Source organism: Chrysemys picta, chromosome 1 (assembly GCF_011386835.1).
Source record: "Chrysemys picta bellii isolate R12L10 chromosome 1, ASM1138683v2, whole genome shotgun sequence".
Classification (NCBI taxonomy): Eukaryota; Metazoa; Chordata; order Testudines; family Emydidae; genus Chrysemys; species Chrysemys picta.
Window position 1 is genome coordinate 314,131,612 of NC_088791.1, and position 16,579 is coordinate 314,148,190.

Below are 16,579 nucleotides of genomic sequence, written 5' to 3' on the forward strand. Positions count from 1 at the left end.
TTCACTGGGCTGGGGTAGGGGTTTGGGCTGGGGATGAGGAGTTCGCTGTGTGGGAGGGGGCTCTGGGCTGAGTCTAGGGAAGGGGGATGGGGTGCGGGAGAGGGTGAGAGGTGCAAGCCCTGGGAGGGAATTTGGTGCAGGAGGGGGCCCTGGGCTGGGGCAGAGTGTTGGGGTATAGGGTGCTGGCTCTGGGAGGGGGGGAAGGGCTGGGGCATGGGGTTTGGGGTGTAGGAGGGGATTCAGGGTGCTGGCTCAGGGCTAGGGGTTGGGGTGCGGCCTCCCGCCGAGCTGCACTTAACCTCCAGCAGCTCCTAGTTGGTGGTGTGGCGTGGCTGCTGCTAAGGCAGGCTCCCTGCCTACCCTGGCCCCATGCTGCTCCCGGAAGGGGCCAACATGCCGCTGGGGGCGGGGGCAGCACGTGGTTCTGGACGCTGCCCCTCTCTGCAAGCACCGCTCCTGCAGCTCCCATTGGCCATAGCTCCCCGTTCCTGGCCAATGGGAGCTGCGGGAGTGGTGCTTGCAGGCAGGAGCAGCGTACAGAGGGAGACCCCTGGCCATGGGGCATGCTGGCCGCTTCCAGGAGCAGCATGGGGCCGGGATAGGCAGGGAGCCTATCTTAGCGGCAGCCCTGCTGCGCTGCCGGAGATTGCGATCAACTGAGAGATCCTCTAGGATCGACCAGTCGATCGCAGTCGACCGGTTGATGACCACTGATCTAGATAAATGTTCTTCACAAGATGTTACAGAGAAGTAGAAACTGGTCAAACTAGTCTTGGATATCATGACTTTGTTCAGCCCTGGCCACCAGCATTAACCCAAGCACCATAAACTGTGGTGCTATATTCATCATGCCATTTTAAGCACTTGCTCAATCTCCTGTGATGGCTTCAAATCACCAAATGGATTCTCTTTTTCCAGTACCACGAATCCATTTATAAATCTCTGATTTAATTCCCACCAAGAATGGCTGTGGTCTATATGTGTGTCTGCTTCATGCTAAATGCTAGAGGTGATAGCTCCCATTAAATGATTTTGATATTGCCCTGTGGTATATTAACACCAGAGAACAAATCTCTCATCTTCTGACACAAGGGTTCTGCTTCTGCTTTTGCACATGAAATTATATCCAATTCTTTCAGGAACCTGACCACGAGTTGTCTGCAGTGCTGATGCTTCCCTTTAATCCAGAAGAGAGCCTAGAAATACTTTATTTTGCAACCCTAAGGAGAAGTTGGGTCATCCAGTTCTCATGAGTCTCCCTGACACAGTTAACTAATCATAAACATATCATAACATATCTTGAAATTAGCTACACCTTTTCCTTAGGTCAGCACCATTAAAAGAAATGGAGTCCATTTTGTGTTCAAGGCCAGCAGATCCTACTTTCCACTATGGCTGTGACAGTGCTGAGTCTACAGTTTAGTTACAAATATTCCTTTTTATTTGGCAGGTGGAGGCAGAGAAGGCACCAAGAGTTATACAGACAAAAAATAATCAGAAAGGCAGAAGTTCTCACTATCACAAATGTTCATACAGAAATAAGATGTTACATCAAGAATTCCCATTATCTAGTCCCCAACCCTTTATTATAAGTATAAAGAATAGCTTTTCCAAGATGGAATCAGAGTGGGAGCCTAGTATATTAAATACTACAGCAAAATCCAAATGTGATTAATGTTTACCTTGTTTGAATTACAGTACAGGCACATTTACATTTTAATATTATTTACAACCCCTTTCCAACACCTACTAGTAATAAAATATAGTTATAATACTGGCATGTAAAATTTTTTTAGTGCAATGCTTAGACTTTATAAGATACACCTCTACCTTGATATAACGCGACCCGATATAACACAAATTCGGATATAATGCGGTAAAGCAGTGCTCCGGGGGTGCAGGACTGCGCACTCCGGTGGATCAAAGCAAGTTTGATATAACACGGTTTCACCTATAACGCAGTAAGATTTTTTTTGGCTCCTGAGGACAGCGTTATATCGAGATAGAGGTGTATATCTATTGCATAACCCAAATTTTACATTAACTTGAGTGTTTTCGGTGTGCTGGTATCATTTACTTCATTTGCTGACAATATATTGTACTGTACGTGGACTGAATTTAGTAATTGAACCAACTGAAATATATGTGGCCTGTCTGTCAAGATAATTTAAATGTATACTTCCAGCTTTTTTATTTTGCTATTCCAGACATCAGACACTTTATTTTAATTTTCCTGAGGGTGGGTACGTGGGAATGAAGGTATGTTTCTAAAGTTGTGGGTTGCTGCTGTCATAATGAGGCTCATTCAGTTGTAAAAAAAGTGGGAGTATAAGTGGGGAAATTGCTTCATGACAAGATTTTGATAATCATTATTTTAGTAGCCTATTAAATGATTCATTCTGAGGATGAAGTAGTACTCATCATATCTGGTGGGCTATCAAGTGGATTTAGATAACTTCTTTATAGGGCTAAGCCCACTCAGATGTGCTAGTATTCCTAATTATCCAGTGTGTTTCAGTGCAATTTATCTTACTGGCTTGCAGAAGAGAAATAACTTATCTATACCCCAAACCATTGCATTTTTATGTTCTAGTTCTAGTTCAGATATACTCACTGAAATCTTATTGTATTTATTTTTATTGCAGTTGTCTACCTTGTGGTTTTTCATCTGTCATTTGTCATGTTTGTATGGTCCTATTGGAAGACGATTTTTACATCTCCTGCTTCCCCCTCCGATGAGGTAAATTTAATGATGGAAAAATGCCAACACTTATTATACCATTGAACTGTTTTCAGCAGTGATACTTGTTTAAAGTACAATGTAATTCATTTTCTCTGTTCCCATTAACTGAAATAAATAGCATGCTGCCAGATCGTGAATGTAAATAATTAAATTACTTTGAAAATCATTGTAACCTAATGAAATTTTTTCAGATTGAATGCTTGTTTCTAAGTAGTCACAAGTTTGACATTCAGGTGTATATGTTCAAGTAATAAGGTATGCGAGTATATATGACACTGCAATGTTTTGCTAAGCAATAACTTCAGTTTGGTGTTTAGAATAAATAAAATATAAGTAGACTTGGAAGGATTCGTTTTTATGGGTAAATGTTGGTAAACATTGATTTCACCATACACACACAATCTGACTAAAAATATTTCCATCAATTAATCAAAATGTACAGATAGGAAAAGGAAGTAAAATGCTACTTAAGAGGTTGATTGAATGATATTTACTTTGTGTATTTTGACACGTGACATTGACAATTTGTTTATAAAGCTTTAACTTTTTGAATCCCAATGCCTGTACAATGCGGTATATACAAACCCCACACTGGGCCCGAAGGGGTTAAAAGGCTATACTAGGCCCAGGCAACTCCGTCCCTATAGGCCTGTTGAGCATGTGCAATGTGGAGGATTCAGGGTAGCAGCCGTGTTAGTCTGTATCCTCAAAAAGAACAGGAGTACTTGTGGCACCTTAGAGACTAACAAATTTATTAGAGCATAAGCTTTCGTGGGCTACAACCCACTTCTTCGGATGCATATAGAGTGAAACATATATTGAGGATACATACATACATGCATCAAGCATGAACAGGTGGGAGATGTCTTACCAGCTCCGAGCTTCCCAAAAGGGCTCTGGGCTGGGACCCGGTGGAGAGGAAGGGGCCAGGTCCCCCTACTATGGCTAGGGTTACCATATTCAAACATTTAAAAAAGAGGACACTCCACGGGGCCCCGGTCCCGCCCCCGCCCCAACTCCGCGCCTTCCCCGGCCCCGCCCCAACCCCACCCCTTCTCCGCCCCCATTCCAACCCCTTCCCCAAAGTCTCTGCCCCCTCCTCTGAGCACCCTGCATACCCCCTCCTCCCTTCCGCTCTGATCTTGGTTGGGGGTTGCTAAGTGCTTCCCTGCTCCCCACTCGCCCCGCAGCCCCTATGCCCTTGCCTGCCCTGCTCCTCCTCACCCTGCAGCCTCTGCACCCCCCTACCCCTGCAGCCTCTGTGCCCCCTGCTCCCCACTCGCCCTGCAGCCTCTGCACCCCCCCCGCCCCTGCAGCCTCTACACACACACACACACACACACACACACACACACACACACACACACACACACACACCCGCCGCCTGCCCTGCTCACCCGGCAGAGGGAGAAATGCAGGCTCCATGTGGAATTAAACACAGCCCCGCTGTTCTGTGGGGGAAGAGGGAGCGGGGGAGGGGGAGGGACTCTGGCTGCTAGAGGCCCTAGTGGCTGCGAGCGGCTTTCAATCAGGCCAGGCGTCCAATCAGCCGCGCCGCACAAGGGGAAGGGGGAAATCCCGGACATTTCTACTTGATTAGAAATCCCCCCCGGACGGCCATTTAACACTGAAAAACCCGGATATGTCCGGGGAAACCCGGACGGATGGTAACCCTAACTATGGCCCACTTAAAAGAAAAGTCCCAGACAGAGGGGGAAGGCCCCTACTCTCTTGACCTGGGGTCAGGAATCAGGCACCAGTACTCCACTCTCCCAACAAAGAGACAAGGGATTGTATGTCAGATGCACTAACCAGTAGGCCACCCACCAAGCTCCCATCCTCTCTATCAGTGTATCATTAATTACTGTCTGACGCCGCCCCTAGTTTCCCACAACTGTGAAAATGTAAATTGATTTTTAAAAAATGCTTAAAACCAATAATTTTGTGCAACTGTGAAAATTTACATCAGTAAAAATTTAAAAATGCTTAAAAATAAACATCAATATTATCTGTCAAAATTATAAGAAAATTAAAATCAATTCTGCCAAAACTAAATATAAGTTAAGACATAACAAGCTCAGTGACTCAATCTGTATGTATTTTCATTATACACCCTTATTTGAACTCTCTCAGTGACGTTTCTTTGGATAAGGATAGGTTACAATAAATATTCGTAACATTAAGAGGACTGTAATGCTCAGTGATAAGTCTGTTTAGAAGCTCAAGGCGTGGCGAGCACTGTTAAATCAATATAGAAAGAAATCTCTAAAGACGGACATAAAAAGTGCTAGCTTTATTGACAGAGATAATTGTAATATAATCATCTCTCTAAGGAATCTATTAGGTGAATTAACCTATAATCTGATGGCTTTTATTTATTTCCTGTAAGTCAATTGATCTATAGGCTTAATATCAAAACTACAATTGAAGTTGTCCCTCTATTTCCTGTAACTTTAAAGCTGGCTAAACAGAAATTTTTTTATTCTATTTTTGGCAGGGATGACTCTCTCAATGCCAGCATTTAGCCCGAAGCAAATTTGTACAGGTGAAAACATACGTGCAGTGAAAAAGCAGACACTGTAGTTCTATAATATGTATCTATAAAGTGTCACAGAAATCTATAGTAGAGTCGGAGAGGAAGCTGAAGAGGGTTCTGCTGGTTAGCTGAGCAAAGGAAGTAGTACTGAATATTTTTAAGTTATAAATTCACTGCAGAGGCTGGCCTTCAAATCATATGACTGGTTTAATTGGCGCCTGTTCTGTATGATAATGACAAAACACTTGGCAGATCCAACAGTTATCTCAACCAGTCAGCTGCTCCAAGATTTGTAGAGCCACATGAACTTAGCTTAAGCATCAGTGTATTTAATAATTATTTTGGTGCTTGCTTGGATACTTCTGTCTGCCAACATCTATTTATAACCTGTAATAAAAGCTGCAGCAAGGCTTCAACTTTCAGTGAGTAACAGAGAGTTAAAAAGAGTGTGGCCATTTTAAATGTTGATAAAATCAGGTCTGAATTGGAAAATTTCTACATATGAGCTTATCCAAAAGCCATGTTCCTCCTTTGAGCACTCTTCTCCCACAATCTCTGTCTGTCATCTCCGTTCAGGCACCAGGGAAGAATATAGTATTGTCTCTAAACTGTTCACACTTAATTTTTTCCAATTGTTTTAAAACATAAATGTATACATTTTCACGTAATCTTATTATTTTAAGTACCCATTCTTGTAAAATGAGTGGCATCCTGTGATTTTACTAATATACTAAAAAAAGATTTCACACCTGTTGTTGTGCAAGTGTAATCCCTGCACATTTTATAATAAGGAAGAACAATCAACATTATGTGAGATCCCAGAAAGAGAGGAAGGAAACAAAGGGGCTCTTTGTTACTGTTTACATTAAGAGCTGCTAAAACTTTGTCACAATTGTTTTGTTGATCGATAACTTTCATCCCTTTGAACATTTGCATCTGTTGCCCAAGGAGAGGGTAGACTTGTGACCCCATTAATATTCAATAGACATAATAATGTAAACATAACTTTTTGGGGAAATTGAACGTTTGTTAGACAATTTATCGTTACAGGACAACTTTAAAAAAAATTAAAACCACCCGATTTTAGAGGTTTAGGGTTTTTTCTGTGCCTTGTTTAGCTGTGTCTGTTAAGTAGTGTTTTAAGGCTAGTTTTACTCTCCTAGTTAATTGCCCACTTCTCTGGCCCGGGGTTGAAGACACCAAGCAGACTTCTCCTAGCTTGACAAGGCCTCCTGAGAGGCAGCAGCAAAAGTGTACAACGGCACTCCTCGTACTCATACAGTGTTGCCAACTCTCACAATATTTGATATTTTACTTAAAGCCCTGTCTCCTGTAGGCAAATAATTATGTGAGAATCTGCCTTTATTTTTAAAAAAATAAGTTTCTAGCCCTTGTGGTTGTGGAGAAAAGCTTTAAAACAGGACCCAAGTGCACCCTGATGCCCCCAAAGGCAAATAAAAAGAATACAGATATATTTATTCTTTTTTAAATTCATGATTTGAAGCCAATTTCATAATTTTTGGAAACTGACATTTTATGACTTTTAAAAAATTGGAGCTGGCAATACTGCATACAGCAGTGGAATCTTGCCTGACTACTGAGGGATGTGGGTTGAATCTTCAGCCTTCTGGATTTAAGAAGTAACATGGGGAGGCAACAGCAATCTCTCCTACTCTTCCTGTAGTAGGAGAGGTACCATTTCTTCACTTGTCCCTATTATTACTCCCTCCCCAACCACTTAGACTCTGGTGAATTCCAAAAGAAGGGGACATTACAGGGCCCAAGAAAAACCCACATGAACTAATCAAGAAGTACAACATGGTTAAAATGATACACCCTTAATCCAGTTTGCATCTTTTCCTCACTGGAGTAGGTGTGGAGACACTGAGTAGTGCATATAGAAAGGAAAGGGCACCTTCAGGGATTCCTGTTGGGAGCTCAGACAGATTTTTGCCCCAGTTCCCTAAATGGCCCCCTCAAGGATTGAACTCACAACCCTGGGTTTAGCAGGCCAATGCTCAAACCACTGAGCTATCCCTCCCCCCTCTGTTATTGCAGAGCCCTCTGAACTCCTGGGATCCCCAAGCACCTCTGGGACAGGGTTTAGACTCATGGTTTCAAGGGAAGTTTGCACCTTCAGAAAACGCCACTGAGTACAAGTCTTCATCTTGTAATCTTGTATCACAAAGGGAAATCGAGTGGTGGGAACTAGGACAAAGACCGTTCCTTTAAATTTAGCATTTTAAAGTTTTATTACAAAGGATCAATCATGTAATTTCAGAATGTGTGGGGGACAAATTCTTGCTGTACCTCCTATCTACTTTTTCTCCTCTGTTTGGTAAGATGATAGGCAGATATTGCTGCTTCTTTAGGGGTAAAGTATTCAAACCGTTCTCTCTTAACATAAACCTTGATTGGTCATACAGTTAAAAACTATTCTTCTGTCCCCCTCTTGCAGTTCTGCTTATCAAAATCTGATAAAGAACAATATGAAAGAGAAGAGAGACCAGAATCCCAGCAGGACATTTTGAGAAGAGCTGCTAAAGACTTACCTATCTATACCACAACAGCATCAAGGGGTGAGGCATGCAGACAAGTCCAGTAGTCCAAAAGCTCCTAGTCCAATTCATGAGATTTATTTTGATGTTGCTGTGTGAACCGTCTGCTAAATAATTTCTGCAAAAGGCCATGACTTCATATTTCCCCATGAGATGCCAGAGTTCTTTTTTGTCTGTGGATCTCTACAAGCAGCCAATAAATAGAACAGTTTTCTCAAAAAAGATCCTGTTTTGCAAAATAAATTCAGCGTGAAAATATTTATCTTGCGCTCTGCTTATAATAATCTTACATAGACTAAAGGAACAGAGTTGGAAGGCTGAGATTTTTATATTCATTTCTATTTAATCCCAATTATTGCTTTGGTCCTCTAAGTATGAACATTTAAGGCTTGAATTTACTTTCACTACAGTGTCAGAATTGAGGCTATGGAAGCTAAAATGCCAGTAAATTCTTCTTCCAATATCAGCTATAACTCTCAGGACAGAGCTGTTTAATCATTATGTTTATGATCATTCAGCTATTTCTGTCTTTACCTTCACTATTTTTAAGTAATACTATTGTAATTTCTCTGAAAATATCACGAGAGACTGTTAAATGACTTTCTCTGATGCCTAAATACAATATAGCTAGATTTCTATAACTGCATTACTACTCTAAAACTAGTGGTGTTATTGATTACTCCCAAGACCTATGGTTCTTTTTAATAGAAGTTACAAATATTATACCATTTAATATACAGTGTGGTTGTAGCCATGTCAGTCCCAGGATATTAGAGAGACGAAGGTAGGTGAGGTAATATCTTTTATTGGATCAACTTCTGTTGTGTCTTTTACCAATATAAGTTGGTCCAATAAAAAATATACCTCACTCACCTTGTCTCTCTTATCACTTAATAGTAAGTCATGAGATTTGTTAATGGTTATCTTGAGTAAATTCATTTTGCATTTAAGTGATTCCCAAACTATGGTTTCTGGGCCATTGGTGGTCTGTGGGGCACTTGCTGGTTGTCAGCACAGAGCTGCCTGGTGGTGGTGGCTTTTCTCCTTCTTTATAGCTGCCTCTACAGGTGTGCCATCTTTTTATCAAGAAAAGTCTGGAGGCCTGTTAAAAGCAACTGCTGAGAAGGAGTAGTAGCCAGTCTAACTGCATCTGCTAGATATCACATCAGCAGAATAGGACAGAAATATGAGCCCCCCTCAAGGACTAGGAGAGGACTAAGGCTTGGGGAGTATGTCAAGAGGCACATGGGGAGAAGAGGACCTGGTGTCTGGGTAGCATATCCAGAGGAGAAGGAAACCAAGTGGCAGGGAAGCATGTGTTGAAGGATCAGGGGAGGGGAGACTGAGGAACAGATTAAATGAAGAGGAAGAGTTGAAAAAGCATTTCTTACAGTAGAAACAGATACTGCTACATTAAATACTTTCATGTTACATTTTTCTGTAAGCAATTGTTGTAGTTGCCACAGCAATCTTATGCGATTCAGAATGGAAGTGGGAGGGGAGATGTCCTTGAAACAGTCTCTTGAACATAGGAAACTTCTGTGTGTATGCAATTTAATTTTACAAAGACCTGTTTAACAGATTGACTTTTAAAATTTGAACATAGCAATCAGATATTGTGATAGATGCCAACTAATCAAGCCTGACCGCTGTCACCACTGTTCTGCATGTGACCTGTAAGTAGCTGTGATGATCTATTGTTTAAATTCTCATCTTGAATACTTGTGCCTTATTTTTATTGCTTGCCAGTGGAACTGCATAATGGTAGATCTACTATCTCTGTCCCTCTCCCAGCCCACAGAGCCTGGGCTTCATGTAAGACGTGCAGATCTCTGCCTTTCCCTCTGCTGGAACTGCATCTGTTCTTCTGCATATGGGGCCCTCTGCACCATGGAGAATGGGGCAGGATTTGTCCTACATGTGCTTCTAGCTTTGTAAAATGTGTTCAGTCTGAAGGATCAGTACTGGAGAGTGAAGTGGGTCTGGACTGTGATACATATGCCAACAGAAACTTCTGTGCATGGAACCTACCTTGCTTCCCTAGCTGTCAGGCACAAGCATGCTGTGGTAGTAACAACTTTGTTTCGGGAGAGCTACAGTAGCATTACAGGTCTTCATAACTTCAGAGGTATTAGTGTTATCCACCAAGCACATTCTGCTCCACCTGCAAAATCTGTTCTTACAAGCCACTTAAGACTGGGAAATAAATTAATAGATTTCAGTGACTGAGCTTGGGTAGATCTATTTAATTAAGAAATGTGATGAATGCATGTGTCTGTCTGGAGTTACTACCCTTTGGCCATGCTATACTAAAGTTGGGAGAAAATGGAATATAGACCATTGGAACTATCGATTATATATTTTTCCATTTTCCTCCTCTCTATCCCAAAGTTATTTTTCTATCAAGCATTTTGATCAGATTGATTAAGTTGAGTGCCAGGTTACCATATTTCCCATACTATCCACAGTAGCTGTAAGGCATGCTGGTTATTAAAATCAATTCTGAATGTTGAATTTTTTCCTCCTCAAATGATAATGCTGAATCATAGAATATCAGGGATGGAAGGGACCTCAGGAGGTCATCTAGTCCAACCCACTGCTCAAAGCAGGACCAGTTCCCAGCTAAATCATACCAGCCAGGGCTGTGTCAAGCCTGACCTTAAATACCTCTCTAAGGAAGGAGATTCCACCACCTCCCTACGTAACCCATTCCAGTGCTTCACCACCCTCCTAGTGAAATAGTTTTTCCTAATATTCAACCTAAATCTCCCCTGCTGCAACTTGAGACCATTACTCCTTGTTCTGTCATCTGGTACCACTGAGAACAGTCTAGATCCATCCTCTTTGGAACCCCGTTTCAGGTAGTTAAAAGCAGCTATCAAATCCCACCTCATTCTTCTCTTCGGCAGACTAAACAATCCCAGTTCCCTCAGCCTCTCCTCATAAGTCATGTGTTCCAGCCCCCTATTCATTTTTGTTGCCCTCCGCTGGACTCTTTCCAATTTTTCCACATCCTCCTTGTAGCGTAGGGCCCCAAACTGGACACAGTACTCCAGATGAGGCCTCACCAATGTCGAATAGAGGGGAACGATCACGTCCCTCAATCTGCTGGCAATGCCCCTACTTATACAGCCCAAAATGCCATTAGCCTTCTTGGCAACAAGGGCACACTGTTGACTCATATCCAGCTTCTCGTCCACTGTGACCCCTGGGTCCTTTTCTGCAGAACTGCTGCCTAGCCATTTGATCCCTAGTCTGTAGCAGTGCATAGGATTCTTCCGTCCTAAGTGCAGGACTCTGCACTTGTCCTTGTTGAACCTCATCAGGTTTCTTTTGGCCCAATCCTCTAATTTGTCTAGGTCCCTCTGTATCCTATCCCTACCCTCCGGCGTATCTACCACTCCTCCCAGTTAATGTAGTCTGCAAACTTGCTGAGAATGCAGTCAACACCATCCTCCAGATCATTAATGAAGATATTGAACAAAACTGACCCTTGGGGCACTCCGCTTGATACCGGCTGCCAACTAGACATGGAGCCATTGAGCACTACTCACTGAGCCCGATGATCTAGCCAGCTCTCTATCCATCTTGTAGTCCATATGTCTTTAACTTGCCGGCAAGAATACTGTGAGAGACCATATCAAAAGCTTTGCTAAAGTCAGGGAATAACACATCCACTGCCTTCCCCTCATCCACAGACCCAGTTATCTCCTCATTAAAGGCAATTAGGTTAGTCAGGCATGACTTGCCCTTGGTGAATCCATGCTGACTGTTCCTGATCACTTTCCTCTCCTCTAAGTGCTTCAGAATTGATTCCTTGAGGACCTGCTCCATGATTTTTCCAGGGATTGAGGTGAGGCTGACTGGCCTGGAGTTCCTCAGATCCTCCTCCTTCCCTTTTTTAAAGGTGGGCACTTCATTAGCCTTTTTCCAGTGATCCGAGACCTCCCCCGATCGCCATGAGTTTTCAAAGATATTGGCCAATGGCTCTGCAATCACATCACATGCAGCGCATCCGGCCCCATGGACTTGTGCTCATCCAGCTTTTCTAAATAGTCCTGAACCACAGAGGGCTGGTCACCTGCTGCCCAGTGCAGCAGTCTGGGAGCTGACCTTGTTCGTGAAGACAGAGACAAAAAAAGCATTGAGTACATGAGCTTTTTCCACATCCTCTGTCATTAGGTTGCCTCCTTCATTCAGTAAGGGGCCCACACTTTCCTTGAATTTCTTCTTGTTGCTAACATACCTGAAGAAACCCTTCTTATTACTCTTAACATCTCTTGCTAGCTGCAACTCCAAATGTGATTTGGCCTTCCTGATTTCACTCCTGCATGCCTGAGCAATATTTTTATACTCCTCCCTGGTCATTTGTCTAATCTTCCACTTCTTGTAAACTTCTTTTTTGTGTTTAAGATCAGCAAGGATTTCACTGTTAAGCCAAGCTGGTCGCCTGCCATATTTACTATTTCTATACATCGGGATGGTTTGTTCCTGCAACCTCAACAAGGATTCTTTAAAATACAGCCAGCTCTCCTGGACTTCTTTGCCCCTAATGTTATTCTCCCAGAGGATCCTGCCCATCAGTTCCCTGAGGGAGTCGGTCTGCTTTTCTGAAGTCCAGGGTCCGTATTTTGCTGCTCTCCTTTCTTCCTTGTGTCAGGATCCTGAACTCGACCATCTCATAGTCACTACCTCCCTGGTTCCCATCCACTTTTGCTTCCCCTACTAATTCTTTCTGGTTGTGAACAGCAGGTCAAGAAGAGCTCTGCCCCTAATTGGTTGCTTCAGCACTTGCACCAGGAAATTGTCCCCTACACTTTCCAAAAACTTCCTGGATTGTCTGTGCACTGCTGTATTGGTCTCCCAGCAGATATCAGAGTGATTAAAGTCTCCCATGAGAACCAGGGCCTGCGATCTAGTAACTTCTGTTAGTTGCCTGAAGAAAGCCTCGTCCACCTCATCCCCCTGGTCTGGTGGTCTATAGCAGACTCCCACCACAACATCACCCTTGTTGCCACACTTCTAAACTTAATCCAGAGACTCTCAAGTTTTTCTGCAGTTTCATACCGGAGCTCCGAGCAGTCATGCTGCTCTTTTACGTACAATGCAACTCCCCCACCTTTTCTGCCCTGCCTGTCCTTCCTGAACAGTTTATATCCCTCCATGACAGTACTCCAGTCATGTGATTTATTCCACCAAGTCTCTGTTATTCCAGTCACATCAAAGTTCCTTGACTGTGTCAGGACTTCCAGTTCTCCCTGCTTGTTTCCCAGGCTTCTTGAATTTGTGTATAAGCACTTAAGATAACTCGCTGATTGTCCCGCTTTCTCAGTCTGAGACAGGAGTCCTCCCCTCTTACGCTGTCCTGCTCGTGCTTCCTCCCCGTATCCCATTTCCCACTTACCTCAAGACTTTGGTCTCCTTCCCCCGGCGAACCTAGTTTAAAGCCCTCCTCACTAGGTTAGCCAGCCTCCTCACTAGGTTAGCTTGCGAAGATGCTCTTCCCTCTCTTCATTAGATGGAGTTGGTGTACAGTGAAAACAGCACCTTATGGTCTATGGAGACAGAGAGTGCCTTATGCAGTTCAATAATATCCCCTCTTTCTGATTAATGGGCTTTTTTGAGTACTATCTTCTACTTCTCCTGGGCAGAAGGTCTGACAGCTATAATATGGGCCCTTTGCCTGAAGGGGTGGGGTTGAAAAGTAGAAGTAATGGGTATTTAAAAAGTTGTTTCACAGCTTTAGGAAGTTTGAGACCAAATATTTGAATTAGAAAGTAAATGTATTTTGTACTTTTAATTTTTATTTGAATTAATTGGAAATGGACTTTTTCTTTTTCAGATGTGTACTAAAAATGGACCATCATTGTCCTTGGTATGTTTTTTTTTTTTAAAATGAATATAAATAATATTGAAACAATTGATCAAATTCTTCACTCTCGTACACCAAAGTAAACATGTAATTACTCCATTGATTTTTAATGGAATTTCTCCAAATTCAGACATGTATAAATGAGAGCAGCATATTTCCTAATGCTTATTGCAATGTATATTGCAAGCCAGAATTGTAGGGCTAAGAAACCTAAATATGCACTTATATATAGATTCACAGCAGAACTGATCATGTTAAAAGAAATGAGAGAGGCTGAAATGCTGCTTTGTTGTGTTTTAATTCAATACTGTATGTGCCAAGAGATAAGAATCTATTTTACTAAATTGTGAAAATCAACTTCTTAAATGAATGTCAAGTATCAGAGGGGTAGCCGTGTTAGTCTGGATCTGTAAAAGCAGCAAAGAGTCCTGTGGCACCTTATAGACTAACAGACATATAGGAGCATGAGCTTTTGTGGGTGAATACCCACTTTTTAAATGAATTCACTCCCAGATATCAAGTTGATCAGCTCACTAACAGGTACAGTAACTCCTCACTTAACATTGTCCCGGTTAATGTTATTTCGTTGTTACGTCGCTAATCTATTAGAGAACATGCTCGTTTAAAGTTGTGCAATGCTCCCTTATAACGTTGTTTGGCAGCTACCTGCTTTGTCCGCTGCTTGCAGGAAAAGTAGCCTGTTGCAGCTAGCTGGTTGGGGCTTGGAACCAGAGTGGGCCGGCAGCTCCCCTAAGTACCCTGTGCTGCAGCCGCCCAGCAGATTATCAACTACAGTAACTCCTCACTTAATGTTGTAGTTATGTTCCTGAAAAATGCAACTTTAAGCGAAACGATGTTAAACGAATCCAATTTCCCCATAAGAATTAATGTAAATGAGGGGGTTAGGTTCCAGGGAAATTTTTTTCACCAGACAAAAGACACACACACACACACACACACACACACACACACACACACACACACACACACACACACACACACAATTTAATACTGGTACACAGTGATGATGATTGTGAAGCTTGGTTGAGGTGGAGGAGTCAGAGGGTGGGATATTTCCCTTACTGCTAAATGATGAACTAGCAATTAGCTGATCCCTCAAGGGTTAACTCTCTCACTCTGCAAGGCAGCAGGAATGGAGGGAGATATGCGCATTTCCCTTAAGTACACTGCCTTGTTAATTAGATCAGCTTGCTGAGACCACAGCTGCAAGCTCCCTCCATCCTGAGCCGTGCTCTATGGAAGATGGGGTAAGCGGGGAGCAGAGGGGAGGGGGACACCCTGACATTAGCCTCCCTCTTCCTTCCCTCCCCCCCGGCAAAGCAAGCAGGAGTCTCGGGGAGCAGCTCCAAGGCAGAGGGCATGAACAGCACATGGCAGTGGGGGGAGGGACACAGCTGAACTGCAGGCAGCTGCTGCACAGGGAACTTAGGGGAGCGGGGAGCTGATAGGGGGCTGCCGGTCCACCCTGGTTCCAACCCCCCACCAGTTAGCTGCAAGGGGCTGCTCTTCCTGCAAGCAGTAGACAAAGCAGGCGGCTGCCAAATGACGTTAGAAGGGAGCATTACACAACTTTAAATGAGCATGTTCCCTAAATGATCAGCAACGTAACAACGTTAACTGGGACGACTTTAAGTGAGGAGTTACTGTATCAGGTAGTTCAAGTGTCCCTCCCCCAACTGCCGTGTGCTGCTCCTGCCCTCTGCCTTGGAGCTGCTCCCGGGAGCCTCCTGCTTGCTGTGGAGGGGAAGTGGGGTGCTGATGTCAGGGTGTCCCCCTCTCCTGCCCCCTGCTCCTGTACCACAACTCCACAGAGCAGAGGGGGGACACGATGGCTCAGGAGGAAGGGAGTTTGCTGATCTACTTAAAAAGGCAGTGTACTTAGAGTGGGGTCAGTGTACTTAAAGGGGTGATGTGTGTGTGTGTGTGTGTGTGTGTGTGTGTGTGTGTGTGTGTGTCTCTCTCTCTCTCTCTCACACACACACACACACACACACACACACACACACACGTGTCTGTCTCTCTCGTACGCATGCACCCTCTGGCACTTTGGAAAGTGGAGGGAGTGGTGCGCTCTAGTGTATAGAGTGGGTTCATCATCATGTTCAGTTTCCGCAGGGAATGTTTGCAGCCACTGCCATGCGACTATTGTGTCTCCTCCCTCTATTTGTGCTGCATTGTAGAGTGTGAGGCTACATTAACAACAATGTGATAACACTTGAGAGGTCAGCTGAGTGCTAGTTCATCATTTAGCACTCAGGCATTCCCTGGGAAATATCCCACCCTCTGACTTCACCACCTCAACCAAGCTTCACAATCATCATTGCTGTGTACAGTATTAAATTGTTTAAAACGTATACTGTGTGTGTGTGTGTGTGTGTGTGTGTGTGTGTGTGTGTGTGTGTGTGTGTTTGGCGAAAAAAAATTCCCTGGAATCTAACCCCCCTATTTACATTAATTCTTATGGGGAAATTGGATTTGCTTAACATCGTTTCACTTAAACTCACATTTTTTCAGGAACATAACTACAACGTTAAGCAAGGAGTTACTGTATTGCTATATATATATATTTTTTCCATGCAGGATTCATTTCAGGGTGTAGAATTGCAACCTGGACATGTAGACCCTATTGAATATCGTGCAGTTTTTATTCCCCTACACATGACGTGCCATCCCAGCAGATATTGCTAGTTGTGGTAAACATTAATAGATGTTCTCAGGCCTAACGTGACACCCATTGAAGTCAATGGAAAGGCCCCCAGTGGCTCAAGGTCTCTGATGTCTGGCAAGACTTCATATTTTTATATAAGAAATCTGGCCAGAAATGGTGCTGGTCATCAGACTGCTCTTTG

The 16,579-nt window shown here is 43.3% G+C and overlaps 1 protein-coding gene across 5 annotated transcripts in view; it reads left to right on the forward strand.

The window, feature by feature from the left end:
- The window catches only part of ZDHHC20 (zinc finger DHHC-type palmitoyltransferase 20), a 78,553-nt gene that overhangs the window by 40,164 nt on the left and 21,810 nt on the right, over positions 1-16,579 (forward strand). For all 5 annotated transcript variants that reach the window (XR_006172765.2, XR_010601027.1, XM_005304373.4 and 2 more), the window contains exons 3-6: positions 2,646-2,740; positions 7,738-7,858; positions 9,444-9,513; positions 13,680-13,712. Coding sequence is in view for 3 of the 5 variants with exons in the window: in XM_005304373.4 (XP_005304430.1) it covers positions 2,646-2,740; positions 7,738-7,858; positions 9,444-9,513; positions 13,680-13,712 (319 nt within the window). In the remaining 2 variants the exon portion in view is untranslated. The remainder of the gene's footprint in view (positions 1-2,645; positions 2,741-7,737; positions 7,859-9,443; positions 9,514-13,679; positions 13,713-16,579) is intronic.